Source organism: Bombyx mori, chromosome 23 (genome assembly GCF_030269925.1).
Source record: "Bombyx mori chromosome 23, ASM3026992v2".
Taxonomy (NCBI): Eukaryota; Metazoa; Arthropoda; class Insecta; order Lepidoptera; family Bombycidae; genus Bombyx; species Bombyx mori.
The window spans coordinates 12,657,014-12,678,248 of NC_085129.1; the positions used below are offsets into that span (position 1 = coordinate 12,657,014).

Consider the following 21,235-nt stretch of genomic DNA (forward strand, 5'->3'; position numbering starts at 1 on the left):
ACACAGAAAACACTCACACAAACACAAATCGTCTTCTCGCATTAAAACTGTATAATCTCAAAACTTACTAATTTTACAGGAGAGTGTTTTAAAGGTTTAACATGTGATATTTATAATATTAATCATCTTTGCAATATTTATTTTTTATTTTTTACCGGTATTAAAGTAAGATAAAATTATGTATTAATTTTGTTAATAGTAGTCAAAACATAGGTAAACTAAAAAAAAAAGAACTAAACTACGCTGTTTTGACAGTATTTATGAGAAAAATACTGATGATACCAAATGATTCCGCATATTAATAACTCAATTTCGAATATTTTTGGAAATTGTACACTTTTAATGCGAAAAGACGAAATGTGCATAGATCTATAGTTTCTGTGTTAATTGCTAATTTTAATACAATGTTGACTGTTTTTATTTGACGTTTTCAATTCATGTCTTTTAATATTTTTTCTCAGTACTCGGTGGGGTAATGGATGACTGAAACCATTCTTCAAATCGAAAGACATTACCGCTTTGTTGCAGAGATATGGCTGGAAAGTAGTACATACCCGTGTAGGCACAGAATACCTTCGATCAATAATACTACTATTATTGATCGAAGCAGAATACCAAGAATTATTGTGGAAAATTAGATATGTATGTCCAAAAACACAATTACTGTCTTTCACAAGAACATTTGAAACAGTTGAGAGCATATTAATGGGATGATTTACGGTTTCTTTTTTTGACGGCACTGCCAGAAAAAATTAAAATAAAGGAATCAGAGAAATCGTGTCAGAGAGTTAGTGTAGAGAGTTTCGATTACTCTAAATAAACTGTTCTCTTAATATTTGTAGTTAATTAACGGTACGATTAATTACTAAAGATAATCTTACATTTATTATTTCAAATTGTGACATTTAAATTGTGAAATTGTGTTAAATAAACGACATAATGAACGATTACAACTATTCTCAACTATTGCAGCGCGTTTAATGTTTAAGATTATTCACCGCTATTTAAAATACCGTAATTATATTTAAGTGTTGCCAGTAATGTAACTCAATACGTCTTCATAAAAGTGAGAATAAAACGTTTTGAATGAGATCGTTTGTTACATAAATTTTGATCATAGCCGTTAGTTACGCAATAAAATAACATTTGACTAACCAAATTTATTTTTACAATGGCCCCTTTGAAAAATTGGCCGCAACCTTTCGCGACCTTTGCCACTAGTTAATACAATACAGTACTTTCACTGTTTGTGGAGATATGAAAAATTGATTTATTTCGATGTTACTAAATAAGACTGGCGTCGCTATGTAAGCGAGTTCAGATGAGAGGCATTACTCATAGTTTATGGTATTTACGATAATAATATGTCATTTCAAATATCCTATTTCCGGAATCCTTACGTAATCCCGTGAGAACTATATTGATAAATTATTGCTTATCTGAAAATAGAACAGTCACTAGAAATAGCATCGGCACAATTCTCGACTTTACAATGACAAAACAGCAAGTCATAGTCAAATAGAAATTAGGTTTACTTTTAATCTAGACCTGATTATGTTTCTTCAGTGGTACGTAGCTGCATTTGTAGTTATTGTTTTAATAATGATTACAATATCTAATAATTAATAATTATAGTATAATGATGTCTTGAAAATGGGAACAACTTAAGCACAATCATAAAAAAAATTTTGCAATTTGCACCAGATATATATCATAGTAGACACGTTATATTTGAATCATTTTGAAGAACAAAACCGGAATTTCCAATCTTTTCTTTAGCATATACACTAATTTAAATTAAAACCGTACACTGATATACTCGTAAAAGAAATATCCGAACCAATTAAATTATTATAAAAAAACATTTGTTAAGATTAATTCTGCAGAATGACACGTACAATTTCCGAGACAGCTTGTAAACGTAATTAAATCTAAAGAAATAAATCAAACATACATTTTGAGAGAACATAAACAAAAATTTCCCTTGTTAAAAAAATTTGAGACATTACAATACGCAATTCGCATCTTATCGCTAACGAAGCAACGCCACCCTGCGCGAATCGACCGGTGATAATGTACCTATAGACATTGTGTCCATCAAGACAGTGAAAGCGACTATCAAATAAGAATAACAACCGAGCTCTGATGAAAGTGGCCTTATCTTTACACTTGCGTACCGGGATGGTACAATACCTAAGTACAGGTTTGGAGAGAGAGTTACGTACCCCGTAATACATTAATAAAATTGTTGTGTTGTCATAGCATCTGTTCAGTTGACAGTTGGTTGTGCAGGTAGCATAGCAGTAATCTGTGAATGAGCTAAGCTTTTGCATCTTTCTTTGGTGCTCGTTATGAAAGAGTTTAATTATTATAAAATTCAATTAGAGTTCGAAATTATTTGAATATGGACACGATCGAACACTCACAAAAAACCATGGAGAGAAGTTTAATCTAGAGATTAATTCTACCTGTGTTCGGGCGTATTTTAAGGTGGCATGCATAGGCACCATCCTGCCTATTTCTGCGACGCAGTTTCGGATCGAATGACTGCTTCGTGTCACACCGTATTTTGAAAGGATGAATAGCATAGCCAGGTATCGAACCGTAAAAAATAAGATAGATGAGAGATTAAACCCTCAAATTAGTTCCAATACAAATAAATAAATAAAATTGCCGTGCTGTTAATACTTTTAAACACCGCTATAGAAATGCGTATTTAAAAAAAATGTGTAGCTCATTATTTGTAAAATTAACTCTAAAAGCCTTTTAAAGTGTTCTTAAAATAAGCCTCAATTTCAGGGGCAAACACGACGTGTCCCAGAAAGGTAATGCAAAACAGCTATAGTCGTAATTTATGTGTAGTTTTTGTGGGCCAGAGAGCCGCACGATGTTGCTGGCACACATCCCGACCGCGACGTTGGAAGTACATGCTACATGTACACACTATGTAGGATTAGTAAGAACGGAACGTATGAAACACATGAAAAGAGTGTGGAACAGAGCGTTAAGATGTGAGTGAGAGAAAACGGTAAGAAGAGAAAAAAAAATGACAGAGAAAAGCAAGATGGCGAAGACCATAGATTATACACTTAATATGCGAACCCTATTGAATGAGCAAGGCATAATAAGGTGTCACTTAATTTTTAATTATTATACCTACTAAAGAAGATTTTGGTAAAGAAGAATAAAAGTGCAACAGTGGACTAGTTTTCTTTTTTGCCCCACGATCCTAATTCTACATTCTGCTATAAAACGAGTACATAAAATAAATTATAAATTAAATTTCGTCAGTAAATAGCACTATATCAAATGATACGCACATCGTACATTACACGACGTGAGTGTCGCACCCACCTTGAAACATGAGGTCGAAATTTTGCACCGAAATGCATGGATCCTTAACCGCCAAAATAGGGAAGATAGTAATAAGTATCCATGTTGGCTCCCAATACACCCTACTGAGAAAGAGTTTGTGCTGTTTGATTTATTATATTCATTACTTAAACTTACATATCTTTGGTGGACCTCATATCCTGATTGAGGCAATTTTCATATTATTCTCTCAATGCGCGATTAGCTATTGTTATCTTGGAATTAATTTTAATTGGCTTCTGACTATTACAATTTTACTACACAAACTCTTGGCACTGAATGCATGAATACAATTTATTAAAAATAAAAACTGCGTCCAATTAAAGGTAGTGGGAGCTGTATTTACAAACAATGTGCTGAAAAATAAAGCACTAGAACTAGTATTGGCGATCACAGAGCTCAGAGCTTTTTGATGAGCGCGAACGGTCACTACAAAGTGCGTTTAAAAAGCCGCCGACTTCTATAGCTTTCGAATTAGGGTTGCTAGCAATCGAGTGTTATCAATTCTCTTAGGTTTTTTTTAGCGGTAGGCAGCGGCTTGGCTCTGCCCCTGGCATTGCTGAAGTCCATGGGCGTCGGTAACCACTCGCCATCAGGTGAGCCGTGCGCTCGTCTGCCTACAAGGGCAATTAAAAAAAAATTGGTTGAGCCCGTGAGCTCACCTGCTGCTCTACGCGAATTTGGAATAGCCGCTTAGGCTACCAACGATTAGGTAGGTTATACCAAAAAAATCGTGTTTTTAATACCGTATTTTAGTACGCTAGCCTGTGATATGGCTGCTGCTAACGTAAGATCCAGTAGTCACCACTAAGAGTGAATCGATGCTCGATGAGCTTAGGGTTTTCAAAGTGGCTTGTGTCTACGTGAGCCGGGTCGAGGGTGTGGTTAGATCCGGCCGTGATAAAGAGGTTATCATATCGCGTTACTGTCTCTCCAACGATGACTTTTCCGATTGATTCCATACTTAGTAAATCATAAAGGTCATACTGGTGGTAGGACCTCTTGTGAACTGGTGGTAGGACCTCTTGTGAGTCCGCACGGGTAGGTACCACCACCCCGCCTATTTCTGCCGTGAAGCAGTAAGGCGTTTCGGTTTGAAGGGCGGGGCAGCCGTTATAACTATACTGAGACCTTAGAACTTATATCTCAAGGTGGGTGGCGCATTTACGTTGTAGATGTCTATGGGCTCCAGTAACCACTTAGCACCAGGCGGGCTGTGAGCTCGTCCGCCCATCTAAGCAATAAAAAAAAAGATGAAGTAATTAGTGCTGGTAGATTATATGAAACGCATATACTGTTCTAGTTCGCTCTCAAGACGAGTGTGATGTGCTCGGTTTCGGTAATAATTATGGATCGATGCTCACAAGTATATCTGCCAATGAAATAAACATTTGTTGAAACATAAGTGGCTTCCTGACAACCCTAAAATAAAACTTGTTTTGATTCGTTTGAATAAAGACAGAGCTCGAACGAGTTGACAATTTATTGTGTATATTATGAGTCAACCCTGTTATATTTCAGTCTTCTTAGTTCTTACTCATTTACATTTGAATAAATAGCAAGTTGAATGAACTTTTATCTTATGAAGACTGATTTATCCGATGTATTTTTAAAAATTCAATGTTATAGACGACGATGTTCATTAAAAACAAAAACTTAAGCTAGTTTATATGTATTTAATTTATTTCTAAAACAAAAACAAAAAAGTTAAATTTTATCCATATACCATTTTAATTCTTGTAGAATAAAGCAACATGTATTAATTAAGATGGCTTTGGTTTTTAGAAACTTTAGTGTCTTGTCTAATATAAAATTTAACAACAAAAAAAAGTTACTTAAAAACATCGCAGCTTAATCGGTTTTAAAAAAGGGGGAGCCTCATATTTCGTTTGGTTTTTTAAGTTTCGTAACTAAATACTTGTACTTCGTCATTTACAAACCGACTTTAAACTTTCAGAGTAAACTAACACTACGCTAACGGATTAAACTTTTACACCTTCCGTAAAATTAATAAATATTTTTTTATTGCCGTTGTAGGCCGAGCATACGGCCCACCTGATAGTGAGTGATTACCGTCGCCCATGGGCTTCAGCAATGCCTGGGACAGAGCCAAGCCACTGCCTACCGTTAAATACTCTCCACAAGCCTCGTTTGAAGAAGGACATGTCATAGCGCTCAGGAAACGCCGTGGAGAGGAGGAAAAAAACATGGTAGTGTGTGTAATGTTTTCTTTATTGATTTAATAACAATTTTTATGCATAATCAATAAAGTTATTAGCATCCTGCACTCCTTCTCTATATTCTCTAAACGTGTGAGAAATTTCATACTCCCCCGTCCGCGCAATTTTCGTAAAATGGGGTACAAAGTTTCTGCTTCACGTATTAATATATAGACAACTGGAGAAAATGAATTAGGTATATATTACACTGTAAGAAAACGTGTATACTAACGTAACTTTTGGTCAGTTCAAAAAATGTGTTTTAGTGTTTAAACAGGTTTTGATTTTTATTTCAAATAGAACATTTACTTTTCCCAAACACATTTTAACTTTTAATTCATCTAAGTAGATATTTGAAATTATGTATTTAAATGGGAGATACAGACTGACTAGGGCCTACTGGAAGACTTCAAAATGGTCACTACATCACCGTAGACTGATTCATTTTGTCAACTTAAAAAAAACTCACGAAACAAATTTCCAAATAATTATAATATAGAATATCGAATTAATCATCCAAGCACAAGAAACAAAAGTAAACTAGACATCTCTAGAACAAACTTTCGCGATGTCCCCGAAGTTATAATATATTTTATGATTTAAGAACTAATAAATAATATATAAGTTTGATATCCGTGTGTCATGGCTGTGTTCAGATCAGGTCACACCCACGCGTCTTCTATCCAGCTGAGTGTTAAATTTCCATCGATCTATATACATTCACACCAGAACTGAAATAGATCACTTTCTTAGAATACTAAATATCATGAACATACATATATCAATCATGATTTATTCTTGTTTCTGCGTAGTTCAATTAATGGATACGATTATAATTTTATTAGGATAAGTCTCACATATTTAAATACATAAATATATGTGATATACTTCTACGTGTAGAAACTGGAGTCCGCTTCCAACAAAGGAAGCTCGTAAAAGGTCAGTGCAATGTTTATCCATGTTCCTCATTTTAGAATCGACCTAATTTAAACACTATGCTTTACTACGTACAATCCATTTAATACCGAACTTTGATCAACAATAGTTACTATTGTTGATCGAAGATACTAAATGATAAATTTCGCACGCAAGTGCTTTGTAAGTTAATTCTACTCTATACAACTGTCAAACCAATTGGAGATTGGAAACAAACTGACGTATTTCTAAAATAGTATGTTTTCAATGGATGAATTATATTTATTTATAATTTTAATATCTGTATTATTAAAAATGTTAAATTCTCAACAAGAACATTACTTATTATAAAATATTGTTCAATGCAATTAAGAAAATGGATGCTTGTAGTGCGCTGCGAAGCTTTATTTCTTCCGATAATTTTACTGGTAACTGACAAAGAAAAATTGAAGTCGGGATAGGGCGTTGCAACCGAGGGAATATTAATACATCCGCTATTCATTGTACAAAAAGTTATCGAAGCTAGAACAGGGTTGGTTAAATAAATATTCCGTGATTTTTTTAACCATATTTATTTAAAATCTTAAACTTGTCTAAAACAACACACTGAATAAAATTGGGCATGAAAGTACTATAAAATCAAACACAGTGTCTCATCGCAATATAATGATATGGCCTTATAAAAAATATTTAAAGAGACTAGTGGTCTCCTAGAAGTCGAAATTCGACTATAATTAATTAAAATTAAAAGTTTCAACATTATCACGGTTCTATTATCGATCAAAGACATATATACTTCTTTATTCACAGATTTCATCAAGACTACACAAATAATATTAAAGACAAACAATATTAATCTATTCTCAATCTGTCACAGACTTTAAACAATAACAAAATTTTGACAATAAACAAAAAAGTATATATGCGTGTGTGTGTGTGTGTCAAAAACATGGTAGGGTGTGTAATTTATTTATTTATTGATTTCATGTATTTTTAAAGCATAGTTAAAAAAATAAGATTCTGCACTCCTCTGTATTTATTCTCTATAAGTGTGGGAAATTTCATACTCCTCCGTCCGCGCAATTTTCGTAAAAAGGGGTACAAAGTTTCTGCTTCACGTATAAGTTATAATATAATAAATATAGATAAGTTATTTGATGGTTTGTAATAGTTAAATAAAATGACATTCGGAGCTGTCATAGAGTACTGTACAACGGGCACTAAAATTTTGAAGACAATGTTAAAGACGGCATGTATTTGGAGACAAACGGCGGTAGGTACTTCATTATCGTCTCGCAGGATTAGTAATACATAGTTCTAAGATTTAACGTTTAATAATTTTCAAATGTTCTGTCATGCTGAGCTAGTTTTGGTATCTATACTTCTATACTAATATATAAATCTACAGTGGTTTTTACGGATGTTCCGTTATAACTACTGAACTATGCATCCGATTGACTTGAAACTTGGTATCCATGTAGAAAATACATGTAGTTACTTAATGAATAGGCTAATATTTATATGAGTGTTGAACTCCCTGCATCAGTTGCGGGAGCGTTAATGATGAGAATCTTTGTGAGGGTGAGAAATAATACAGTTAATTTTAAATGCCAAGCGAAGCGGACGGGTACAGCTAGTACTAAATAAAATTATCAGACAAATTCTGGGATTTCGAAAATGAACACATTTACACGAATCATGTTCTGTTCGATCACTGTGAAGTGTTTTAAATGTTATTAATTAGTTAATTACTAACTATTAATTACTTACTATACTTACAAATTGCTAACATCTGTATGGCGTCAGCAAAATTAAAATGAAACAAATTTATTTGTTCACCAGCCCTAACTTAGATAGTGCCTTTTTGCTCTTGTTGCTTGCTCTCTTTACCAACCTGCGAGGCAATATTAGTCCGACTTGTGATACAAAATAACTGGTAAATCCGCGTAATCTTGCGCTCGACTAAGAAACAAACTCTGTTAAATACGGGAACGACTTTAATAGAAAAACGTTTTCTTGTATTTATTTTCTGCTAATATCACTTAAGAAATACATACGAATCAGCGAATGCTAATAAAAACTTACACCACCACACTAGAGTTCATAAACGATTGCTTTAATGAGTACCGACGTAAAATTCTTAAGAAGAAAAGTCCTTCTGTTTTACTACATTATTAATTAATGAATGTAATAATAGTTTTAATCAGGTATATGTTTGAGATATAAGATAAAGTAGTACTATAGAACTTGACTTAAAATTCATGTCTCAAGGTACGTAGCGGTATTTAGGATGATGATGTCTATAGGTCCCAGTAACCAATTAATACCAGGTGCGCCGTGAGCTTTCATCTGTTTAAACGAGAGAAAAAACAATGGGAATTGTACTCAATATAAAAGTTAAAAGTTAAAATGTATTTTTAAATATTCAGAGACGAAACAACAAGGTAAAACGCAAGGCAGAAAGAATCTTACAAATTCTCGTACAAAAGCTCAGAGAAATAAAACTTTATTCGTCTCGAGAGCTCTGAATTTTGTACTCGAGTTTTCCTGCTGATTACTCGGTTCCTTTATCATTAAACATAATCATTGCCCGCGTACTCTGAACTCGCAAAATTATATAATACCCGACAAATCGTAAGAATTCTTGTACGTAATTTGAAGTCGTAACTGTATCGAAATTAAACTCGAAAATTGTGCAGTCGTAATTATGCTGACATTGTTCGCTCGATATTGTAAGCTTCTCTTAAAGGTCACAAGATTGTAGGGTCAATACAGATAGACAAAAGTGGCCCTTAACAAGCCTCACACTTAAATAAATTTCGTAATATTTTCTAAAGACTCTCAAGGCAGATTTCGGCTGATTGACGACAATTTAGTGTCCCTTATGGATAGTATGCGGATGGATCGTGAATTCGTTCACCTGTCTACGCAATAAATAAAAAGGCACTGTAAATGCGATTAGGTTAGAATAAGTTAATCCAATTACTTACGTCAATAATGAAGTTATCGATCTTATTAAATCAGAAAACAGTAGTAGCACAAATAAAACCTTTTCGAAACAGACTGGGTGCATAAATGTATTTTTTAGCTTGTTACGACTCACTGGTGGTAGGACCTCTTGAGAGTCCTCGCGGGTAGGTACCACCACCCTGCCTATTTTTGCCTTGAAGCAGTAATGCGTTTCGGTTTAAAAGGTGGGGCAGGCGTTGTAACTATACTTGAGACCTTAGAACTTATATCTCAAGGTGGGTGGCGCATTTACGTTGTAGATGTCTATGGGCTCCAGTAACCACTTAACACCAGGTGGGCTGTGAGCTCGTTCACCCAAGTAAGCAATAAAAAAAAATCTAAATTTATTCGTCATTGCACTCATTATGAGCATAGAAAGTTAAGGAAGCCACGTAAATGCGTACAAAAACAAACATGGAGACTGTTTGGGCGATCCCAACCGGTCACGCTACGTAGCCTTGCAACTGCCTAGGGCTGTAATCTGTTGTAATCATCATTCACTGAGCGAACCATTCAACTTTGCAAAATTCTGAAGTCCTTTTTTAGAAGCAGCTCATAATATGGCTTTTTATTTTTTTATTTTTGGAACGAAGTTCCTTGTGGGACGATGCGGAGGGGCACCCAGACCGGGAAAAAACGTCCGTAACGTAAGATTTTTATTATTTATGTATAATCTTAGTATGATGGCTATACAGTGTCTAATGTATAGTCTACGTGATGACGGTTATTATTATTATTCATATAAATAGGTGTTTCTTTGTATATTATTATTATATTTTTTATAAATCATTGTGAATAAAATAAAGTTGATAACTTTGTAAAGTAGTTTTTATTTATTTTTATCAATAAAAAATCATAATAAAAAATGTATACCCGAATAATTATTTTCTTTATACCTCGAATAGAACGTAAAATTAATATTTTTATAATAAAGAACTTCGTTCTTATCCGGTGTGCCACGACATCACACATCTTTTTTTTTTTTTATTGCTTAGATGGGTGGAAGAGCTCACAGCCCACCTGGTGTTAAGAGGTTACTGGAGCCCATAGACATCTATAACGTAAATGCGCCACCCAACCTTGAGATATAAGTTCTAAGGTCTCAAGTATAGTTACAACGGCTGGCCCACCCTTCAAACCGAAACGCATTACTGCTTCGCGGCAGAAATAGGCAGGGTGGTGGTACCTACCCATGCAGACTCACAAGAGGTCCTACCACCAGTAGGAAGAGCAAAATTTATAGACCAAACTATTTTTTTTTTATTATGTTGTAACCATCCGGCTATGGAATGAGCTCCCCTCCACGGTGTTTCCCGAGCGCTATGACATGTCCTTCTTAAAAAGAGGCTTGTGGAGAGTATTAAGCGGTAGGCAGCGGCTTGGCTCTGCCCCTGGCATTGCTGAGGTCCATGGGCGACGGTAACCACTCACCATTAGGTGGGTCGTATGCTCGTCTGCCTACAAGGGCAATAAAAAAAAAATGCTTGATTTTTGTTGGATTCATAATAATCATCATATTTGGTATTTAATTGGTATAAAATTTGGATTGGTATTTAATTTGGTATTTAATTGGTACTTAATTGCGTTAAAGTTCCGTTAATTTTTACGTTATTTCCAACAAGAACGGATCTCTCCTTAAGAACAATCCTTCAGAAGGTCCTTAATAAATAAGGACCTTGTGGATTAAGCTACATCGCCTCATCTCTAGAACGAATTTCGCGTATTCAATAAAAAAATAATTTATAATTACTAACAAAGCTACGAAGCGAAAATTTTTGAGTACCCGCAACCCTAACATTTTTGAGTGCTCGAGATTTACTTAGGCATTTGTATAACGGTATCCTCCAATTGCTTTAACAGCTATTAAAATAAGACTTTTTTTTAATGATACAACGGACAATTAAAACCTTTTATGCATTGTCAATGACACATTCAGAGAAAAATGGCAGCTTTTAATGTACCCCTAGAATGGGTGATATCCATAATGAGCGGTTAGAGCTCTCTAAGAAATGGGGCGTTTGCGTTCATAGCTTTGCTAAAATACTTTTACTGCAGAAACATGTAGAAATAAATGCAGTGATGTTTTATTTGTCAATATGGGTTATCGTTGTAATATATAGGTATTATTTTGTAATAGGTTGTAATATATTAACATTTTAATTAAGGATGTTAAATTGCACCCTAAAACATACAAATTACATTGAGATCACATGAATTAATTATATCGACGCTTGAAAGGCAAACGTGACTAAGCGACAATAACTGCTTTGTACATAAATGATAGGCAATAATATTCGATGCGCAAAAAAAATATATTTCTAGGTCTATTAAAATCATTTCAATCCTACAGCTAGATTCGTTAAAATAGAATTTTTCTCAGGTATTTCAACTTCAAATTAGTCTACTGTAAAGTTCACGCACCGTCGCTTAGTCAAGTTTGCCTTTCAAGCGTCGATATGCATTATTATTATTCTTATGTAAAATTAACATCATTACTAATAGGCTAGAATGTCTTATTAAATTAATTCATTTTTCAATAATTACAATTAAATTTATTCACGAACTCAGAGTATTAAAACAATTTAATATGTTTCATACCCTGTATATAAATTTTTTTATATTATTTATGTTTATATATATATATGTTTATTATTTTACTATTTCCAACATGTCCAGTTACAGTTTTCGTGGTCGTCCATACACAAGAACAATTAAGCTGAGACTACGAATGCCAAATGCCTTTTACAATACAAATTCAAGAGTCAACTTTAAGATTTAAGAGTGACTAAGCCCATGAGGTGATCACAGCTCTGTTCTTCTTCTATCTGTAGGTACATGATATAAACTTTGTCAACGCGTTTTACCGCGCACGCTGAGATTGAAAATGGCTGAACCATTTTGATTGTGGTTTTTCGTTTTTTTTTTGTGTGCTTTTTAAGGCAACTTTTTTGTATTCGTTTAATTTTATGCAAACAGAAGAAACTTAATAAAGAAAATAATAATAATAACGAGAATAATAAAGAGTACATTTAAAACATTCGGTTCATGTGTTATTATTATTCACGTGTTTCATTGATTTCGTGTATCATAATTAATTCCTTTAGTTACGTTTTGGCATTCGATATTTATAGCTTAACGTAGTAAATTATTCATATATCGGCTCCGCAACACACAATCCTCTTAGATCTATAAATTGGTCCGGACTCTTCCCTCGTTGGGTCTTAAACAGTTATTAAGGCCGCGGCGAAGACGTGACAGTCACTCGAGGGCAGGGGATTATAAAGTATAAACAATGTAGGGATCTACAGAATTTCTTACTTTAAACTTTATTTTTGAAGCTAAGCGTTTTTGTTGTTTGGTTTTTGAAATAAACCTCGGAAGCGTCTACTGGTGGTAGGACCTATTGTGAGTCCGCACGGGTAGATACCACCACCCTGCCTATTTCTGCCGTGAAGCAGTAATGCTTTTCGGTTTGAAGGGTAGCACAGTCGTTGTAACTATACTTGAGACTTTAGAACTTATATCTCAAGGTGGGTGGCGCATTTACGTCGTAGATGTCTATGGGCTCCAGTAACCACTTAACACCAGGTGGGCTGTGAGCTCGTCCACGCATCTAAGTAATAAAAAAATAAAAATCCAAAAATTAGAGAAGTACATTTTCACAGAACTGTCTTCAAATGCACTGTTGTCGTTTAGGTATAATCTGACTGATTCCCTCTGACACATGCGATGTGGCTAGCAAAACTTCAACTGATCATTACGGAATCACATTATTCGCTACAGTATATATAGAACTTCTAAGGAAAACTAAATTGTTATAGTTATATCTACAACTCGTCCAAAGTCTGAAGTCGTCGTGGCCTAAAGGATAAGACGTCCGGTGCATTCGTATGTAGCGATGCACCGGTGTTCGAATCCCGGAGGCGGGTACCATTTTTCTAATGAAATACGTACTTAACAAATGTTCACGATTGACTTCCACGGTGAAGGAATAACATCGTGTAATAAAAATCAAACCCGCAAAATTATAATTTGCGTAATCACTGGTGGTAGGGTAGGACCTCTTGGGAGTCCGCACGGGTAGGTACCACCACCCCGCCTATTTCCGCCGTGAAGCAGTAATGCGTTCCGGTACGAAGGGTGGGGTAGCCGTTGTATAACTATACTGATATCTTAGAACTTATATCTCGAGGTGGGTGGCGCATTTACGTTGTAGATGTCATGGGCTCCAGCAATCACTTAACACCAAGTAGGCTGTGAGCTCGTCCATCCAGATAAGCAATAAAAAAAAATTTGAATTGAATGGATTTTCGAAATTTCAAACATTTTTTTGATAATGAAACAATTACATGGCTCTTTTGAATTTACTTTAAATGACATAAGATGAAATGAAATATGTATTATAGTTTAATTTTTAATTAATCAATAATTCCAATAGTTTTATTAAATCACTTTAATTTTCTTTAGTTTTATTAATTTAGTTTTTAACGGTAGGCGGCAGCTTGGCTCTTTCCTGGCATTGTTGACGTCTATGGAACAACGGTAGCCACTCACCATCAGGTGGCCATTTGCTCGTCTGCCTACAAGGGCAATAAAAAAATGATTCTTAAAGTTCTATTAGTGACATTTTTAATAGCTATTTTATCGTCAACGTTACAAATAATCATTTTTATGTTATACATGTATTATACATAAAATTTTATTATGTTGTATGAATAAAATTATTAATTCTACTAATAGACATCAGTGACGAGTTAAAATTTTAAAGGAACTTGTATCCAGTGAGCCGTGCTAAGTTCGTAAAGAATTTGTGTTACAGATACCAAATAACGGAAATAAATGTAAGATTTTTATTATACACATACATATATTTAATATACATCCACAACCTTGGAAAAGACATTTTTTTATATTTATCATACAAATATTTTCCCTTGGCGGGGTTCGAAACCGCGGCCCCCTTGTGTAGTGACCATGTCACTTACCACTACACCAGACGGCCGTTAATATTAAGTTTGTCTTAAATAAAGTCAGATCAGGTCAAAGCGTCGGCCAGCATTGACGGACCAATAAAAATTCAATACTATTGTTTTAAGCTTACTATATACAATGTAAATTAGTTATGTTTTAGTTTAAACTAATTTTCTAAAAACAAAATACACGGTCATTAAACACATCGTTTGCATTCACGACACAAAAGCACGGCTCACACAGAATGTCCAAAGTAATTTGTTACTATACTCGGATCGGAAAACTAGATTTATGAAGCGCCACACGTACATACATTTGTAAAGTCATTTATCAAAAGGTTGGAAAGCGAGAACGGCTTAGTTCAAAACAAAATGGTTTACCGAAGCGGTTAGATTAATGTTGCCGTATATTATTGAACTGCCATTGTGGTCTACTTGGCTTAGTTAGAAGTTATCGTAATTGCTTTTAAATTCCTATTGGTACCATGAAATTTTTGTGGTTCTTCATCGGTAATCTAAATAGACACAATATTATACAATGTGTTAAAATTTTCTTAAATCTTTTTAAAGTACAAGAATATTGTATCGGAGCCAATGACTTTTATGCTGATTAAAACTTAAGTGTGGATAATAGATGACACGACAGAAATTAGAATACACTATTTAAAAAAGATCTACAAATATTTTTCATAGTCAGAATTTTAAATAAAACAAGATTAGTTGATATCTACCATACATATAAATTATCTTAATTATATACACAAATAAAAGCTCCATATACGGTATTAGATATACATCTAATTAACCTACAAATCTGAGAGCAATCGAACTCGAAATGTTTTGGTGGACATCGATTTATGGACACGTCTAGAAACAGTAAATGTTTGCGGAATTATCGAGTTGGCAACCTCACACGTCACTTTCGTCGTAATACCGTTAATTTTAAAACCGGCTTTACGGAGGAAAGTTGGTAAAGCAAGACCGATAGTCTGTTGCGTTAATTTAATGCAAATGGTTTGAAGCCACCGTGTGAAATGGGACATGCTCTTACTCGAAGGGCTTAGTGCAATATGACGGCAAGGTTTCGCGGCCACGCTTGATTTATTCGGCGTCGAAATAGGCTTACGTTTTAAGTTCATTTATCAATGATAATCTTCCCGTTCTGAGATCAAATTTATTGTAAATGGGTGAATGAGAGTCGTTAAAAGAATACGATGATTTAAAGCCTTAAAAACTTAAACGCTTTGGAATCATGATTTTCGTATAATATTTAAAGCTTTAAAATAATAGCAGTAAGATTTTAATTGGACTTACGTTGCCGAGGAAGCCGCTGTAGGGTTGAATGGGGGGCGGCAGTGGTGGTAGGTCCGGTGACTGACGCACGCGCGGACTCACACGAGAGCTCCCCTCCTCCGTCTGACCCATGTTTTTAACACATCACTGAAACAATAAAAAACAAGTTTCAGAATTATCGAATAACCATACGATTGTAACTACGTAGGATTGGTAAGAATGGAACGTATGAAAAGAGCGTGGAACGGACCGTTAATCCGGTCACCGTCCTCGTCGAACCCCTCGCTTGCGACGAAGGGCTCGACGAGCGAATTAAGCCATAGGCACAGCCCACTGAAGTTCTCGCCGGATCTTCTCAGTGGGTCGCGTTTCCGATCCGGTGGTAGATTCTGCGAAGCACTGCTCTTGCTAGGGTCAGTGTTAGCAACACTCCGGTTTGAGTCCCGTGAGCTCACCTACACACGTTAGGGCGAAGCTGAAATAGCCTCTCAAGGCTATCAGCATAGGTAGGAAAAAAAGGACCGTTAAGATGTGAGTGAGAGAAAACGGTTAGAATAGGAAAAGAGAATGACAGACGGAATGACAGAGAAAAGGAAGATAGCGAAGACAATTGAATGAGCAAGGTGTAAAAAAGATGTCAGTTTATTTTTAATTAGGTATTATTATAATAGAGAACATTTTAGAAAATAACAGTAAAAGTGCAACAGTGGAATAATTTTTTTTTTTTGCCACGATTCGAATTCTAAAACTATGTTATCCTATCTGGATAAGAAATTAGACTTAAATACATGTTTTTCCAAAAAAAAAAAGATAATATATGATTACCATAGTTCATAAACTTCATAACGTGATTCTCACTAACCACTTTCAAACCTAAAGTTGAAGTCTCAATTATATTGTATTAACTGAAACGCATTATCGTTTCTGTTACAACGGCAATAAAACGCAAATGTACCAAGCTTCATCACACCTAGATGAATGGTTTCCGAAGATGTGAAGGACAAAAATATACATGCAAACTTTGATATTTATTTATATAGGTGTACATTATGAACCGAATTATGTTTACGTTAATAAAAGATAATTCTACAGTGTTGACACCAATTATCATTTCAAATTTAGGCTAAAATAATTCGGCCTAAAATATTCATTCTGATATCCATTTTTACACTCCATGCAATTTGATGAACGTTGATACATTACGTGACTCGATTTTTAGCCAATTAAACACAATCGAAGAAATTCAATTATAACACTATACTATGTCAAATTGCACCTGAGCGTATTTTGTAGTTAAGGTCACATGCGAAACAATACACTTTGGACCTTAAGACAAAAACGTTAGACATGAAAATGTTATTTTGTTTATATTTCAAAACGAACAATGTTGGAAAATTAATTGCCGTTTTGTAGGGTGACCATAATTTAAGAAGCATGGTGCTTAATCAATTAGTGTATGAACAATATGTTTTTTTTATTGCTTAGATGGGTGGACGAGCTCACAGCCCACCTGGTGTTAAGTGGTTACTGGAGCCCATAGACATCCACAACGTAAATGCGCCACCCACCTTGAGACATAAGTTCTAAGGTCTCAGTAAAGTTACAACGGCTGTCCCACCCTTCAAACCGAAACGCATTACTGCTTCACGGCAGAAATAGGCAAGGCGGTGGTACCCACCCGCGCGGACTCACAAGAGGTCCTACCACCAGTAATTACGCAAATTATAATTTTGCGGATTTCATTTTTATTACACGATGTTATTCCTTCACCGTGGAAGTCAATCGTGAACATTTGTTGAGTACGTATTTCATTAGAAAAATTGGTACCCGCCTGAGATTCGAACATCGGTGGATTGCTTAACACGAATGCACCGAACGTCTTATCCGTTAGGCCACGAAGACTTCAAACAACAGCATTCACGTTTCAGAACCTATGGGCTACGGGGTCCAAGCCTGACGATGTTGCTTACACGAACCCTAGCAAGAGCCGTGCTTCGCAGAATCTACCACCAGATCGGAAACGTGACCCACTGAGAAGATCCGGCGAGAAACTCAGTGGGCTGTGTCTGTGGGTTAATTTACTCGTCGAGCCCTTCGTCGCAAGCGACGGGCTCGGCAACAACGGTGACCGGCGCTTGAGGTACCTAAAAGCACCGTTAGTGGATCGGGAGGATCCGAGATGGTCTGTTTTGGGCGACGTCGACTGTTTAACATTTGGTCCGCAGGATCGGCAATGTAGTTACCGGTGGCCACGATGAGAGGTTTCTGGTGTCGTGCTGCTTTATCGAAATGGAATCGAAAAAAAATCTTATTTATCAGCAATTAACATGTAATTATTAACAGCTAAACAACAATAAACAACAAGTTTATTAAACAACAGTTCAACAATAAAGGCGGACTTGTTTTCTTTTATATGTATTACTCTATACGCGGACGAACATACGGTCTTTGTGGTTATCGTCGCTCATGGACGTCAGCGATGCCAGGGTCAAAGCCAAGCCGCCGTCTTCCGCTGATTTTTCTTCGCAAGCCTCGTGTGAAAAAGGAAAATAAGTAAAAAAAAAATACTAAAGTCAGTCCACATTCGAACGGAACTTGTGGTGAACACACGTTATCACCGAAAACGAGAAAAACTTGATTGTGTCAATAGGATTGCGGATGCGTGGTGTATGGCGATTGGAAACCGTCGGTTGACGTCCGAGGTCGTTTGTTCACCTCACGGATAAATGGCGATTTATTAATAAACACGACACAAACGAGATCTAATATCCGAGCCTTTCACACGTCTATAACAAAGACTTGGAAACGTTAGACGTTTACGCCATATTTATACATGGCTTGAATTTTTTACTGGTGGTAGGACCTCTTGTGAGTCCGCACGGGTATGTACCACCACCCTGCCTATTTCTGCCGTGAAGCAGTAATGCGTTTCGGTTTGAAGGGTGGGGTAGCCGTTGTAACCTTAGAACTTATATCTCAAGGTGGGTGGCGCATTTACGTTACAGATGTCTATGGGCTCCAGTAACCACTTAATACCAGGTGGGCTGTGAGCTCGTCCACCTAACTAAGCAATAAAAAAAATCAGCCCTTGCTCGGGAAAACTCAGTGTGACCGGCAAAATAAGGGACCTAGAGCAAAAAATCTGAAATTGTTTTAGCGGTTCATATTTAAATGTAAGTGTACGGTTGTGAAGCAGTCATGGTGCTTTCAGTCATGGTGTTGAAGGGTGGGACAGTTGATAAAGTGAGGAATTGCTTGATATAAATCCGTCATCTTCATTTTATTCCGGAACAGAGCCTGTCCCTAATTCCTAGAACCGCTGCATTCAATAAATCACGTGTATTTTCGGATATAATTTTCAACCTCGTGCAATGAACAGTCCCCGAGCTTATGTTTTTCTTCAAACGTTGTTAAAGATGTTTTGAAGTGTACGCAGCGGCGTGGCTATATCAATAAGCGATGTTAGAATTTGTTATTCATTTTGTCTATCCGCGAGACTAAACTTGATAGTTCTAACTCGTGACTAAAGGTCTTTATAGACATGATATCTGTTGGCACGGGGAACAATTTAACATCAGGTAGGCAGCTATCTAACCATCGAGAGCAATAACAAAGAAAAAAGTAGCCCAAATAAAATGCAAGTAATCTTGCAATTTACATTTAACTCAAAACTCAATTAAATTCTAGATCAAAAGCAAATATGAAGCGAAAGCGTGTTTGTTGCAAGCTGCAAACCGAGTTTTAAGAAAGCCGTCGATCTGTTCTGTAGCCTAGTTACTATTTTTGTAAGAGACATTTAAAAAAAAATCAGCGGAGAAATCGGAAGCTTTCAAAGCAATGATAAATTCACAATTTATAAATAATAGTAATTTGATTTGTTACAGTTGACAGTTAATGAACAAGAACTATGGATCTAATTTCGTAATATTTATCAATATTGATTGTGGTTACGTTTCCACAGTTTTTCACTGATTGTGAGTAGTCGCCGTCCACATCGACATTAGCAATTCTAGGTTACGCCTACGCCGCGCTGCCCGTCATCAGGTTTGGGCCCCGTGAGCTCACCTACTAGCCCGGTGACGCTGATATGGTCTCTCTAGATACTCTAGAACATCAGCTTAGGTAGGAAAAAAAAAGCCGCGCTGCCAATTCATGACATAATTTTTATCCGATACCTATGCGGTCAGGAATTGCAGCATATTTTTTTGGAAATCCATGAAATAGCTAGTGTAGAAAATATGCATTTAAAATCTGTTACAAAGTTATTTAATTAAGCGATCAACAAATTCGTTTAGGATTCAGTTAGCTCTAACGAATTCAACGTCACTCAAAGTATTTAGAAAATAAATGATGAGATCTTTCAATAATTCCTAGTTCAATAATCCTGCCGTGAACTTACGCTTAACCTAAGCTCAAACTTTAGCCTTAGTGGTAAATATATTGGTTATTGTATAATAGTATTCGTTTGATTGTATTCTACGTTACCTTCAAATAATTAATAAAACATCACAATTTTGAGGTCGAGTTCCAAACTAAAGTTTTCCATAATATTCTTTTAAGTCAATCGAATTACACAAATCTCATTTAAATAACTAACCAATGGAGGTGACTAAACATTATTGAATTAAAACATCTAAATCGACACAAAAACTTTGATTGCAACTTCACATTTTAATTTAGAAAATAAATTTTTCTTTATCTATTCTTTTTCTTCAGCTTGTTATCCTGTAGATAAAGTTACATAATTTCTACATCAAATCCGCATACGTAAACACCTGAATAACCTTTATTAGTATGTAGATACTCTGTTCATTGGCTTAATCGAGAAAATTACAAGTCTAAATGAGGGAATCACTGGTTTATGCAAAAAAAATAAGTGATGTAGCATATTCAATAGTGTATGTACAACGCTAATTACGCAAGAACCTAATGTAACAAGATAAATTTAATATTGAAAGATGATTACAGTAGGTTTTAGTTGCGCAATTTGTACATAGTTCTTATCAGAACATTTCTAGTATTTAATGTAGATTCTACATTCCTTTTATACATTTATTGATTACACTACTGAAAGAAGAGGGTATCTTTCTCTATAAATATGCATTATATTAATTCCTGAATCGCAATTTTCTTGTAATTATAATTATTGCGATATGGATTGCCACTAGTTCTTTCCGAATGTTATTCCGGCGAAAGAGAGGCAATGTCGTGCGGTGCCTGTGCATCATACCGCCACGCGGGTCGTCACAAGCCCTAAATTGTTTTACGACGATATTCTCTGTCTGCATAGTGTTCAGTGACCCGCCGATTAATAACCAGTATGGATTGATCTAAACGTGGCCTTTCTTCCGCTCTTAAGCACAACGACAATAACTCAGCTCGTACCAAATATACAGTCGTCTTCTGAGTTAAGGCTGCAACGGATTGCTTGCTACCCGTAAGCATCAGACGCGCAGC

At 35.6% G+C, this 21,235-nt stretch overlaps 1 protein-coding gene across 1 annotated transcript in view; it reads right to left on the reverse strand.

Moving 5' to 3' along the window:
- The window catches only part of LOC100174824 (fez1), a 98,664-nt gene that overhangs the window by 69,297 nt on the left and 8,132 nt on the right, over positions 1 to 21,235 (reverse strand). The window contains 1 exon segment of the mRNA NM_001130878.1: positions 15,800 to 15,925. Within this exon segment, the coding sequence (NP_001124350.1) occupies positions 15,800 to 15,910 (111 nt within the window). The 5' untranslated portion in view covers positions 15,911 to 15,925.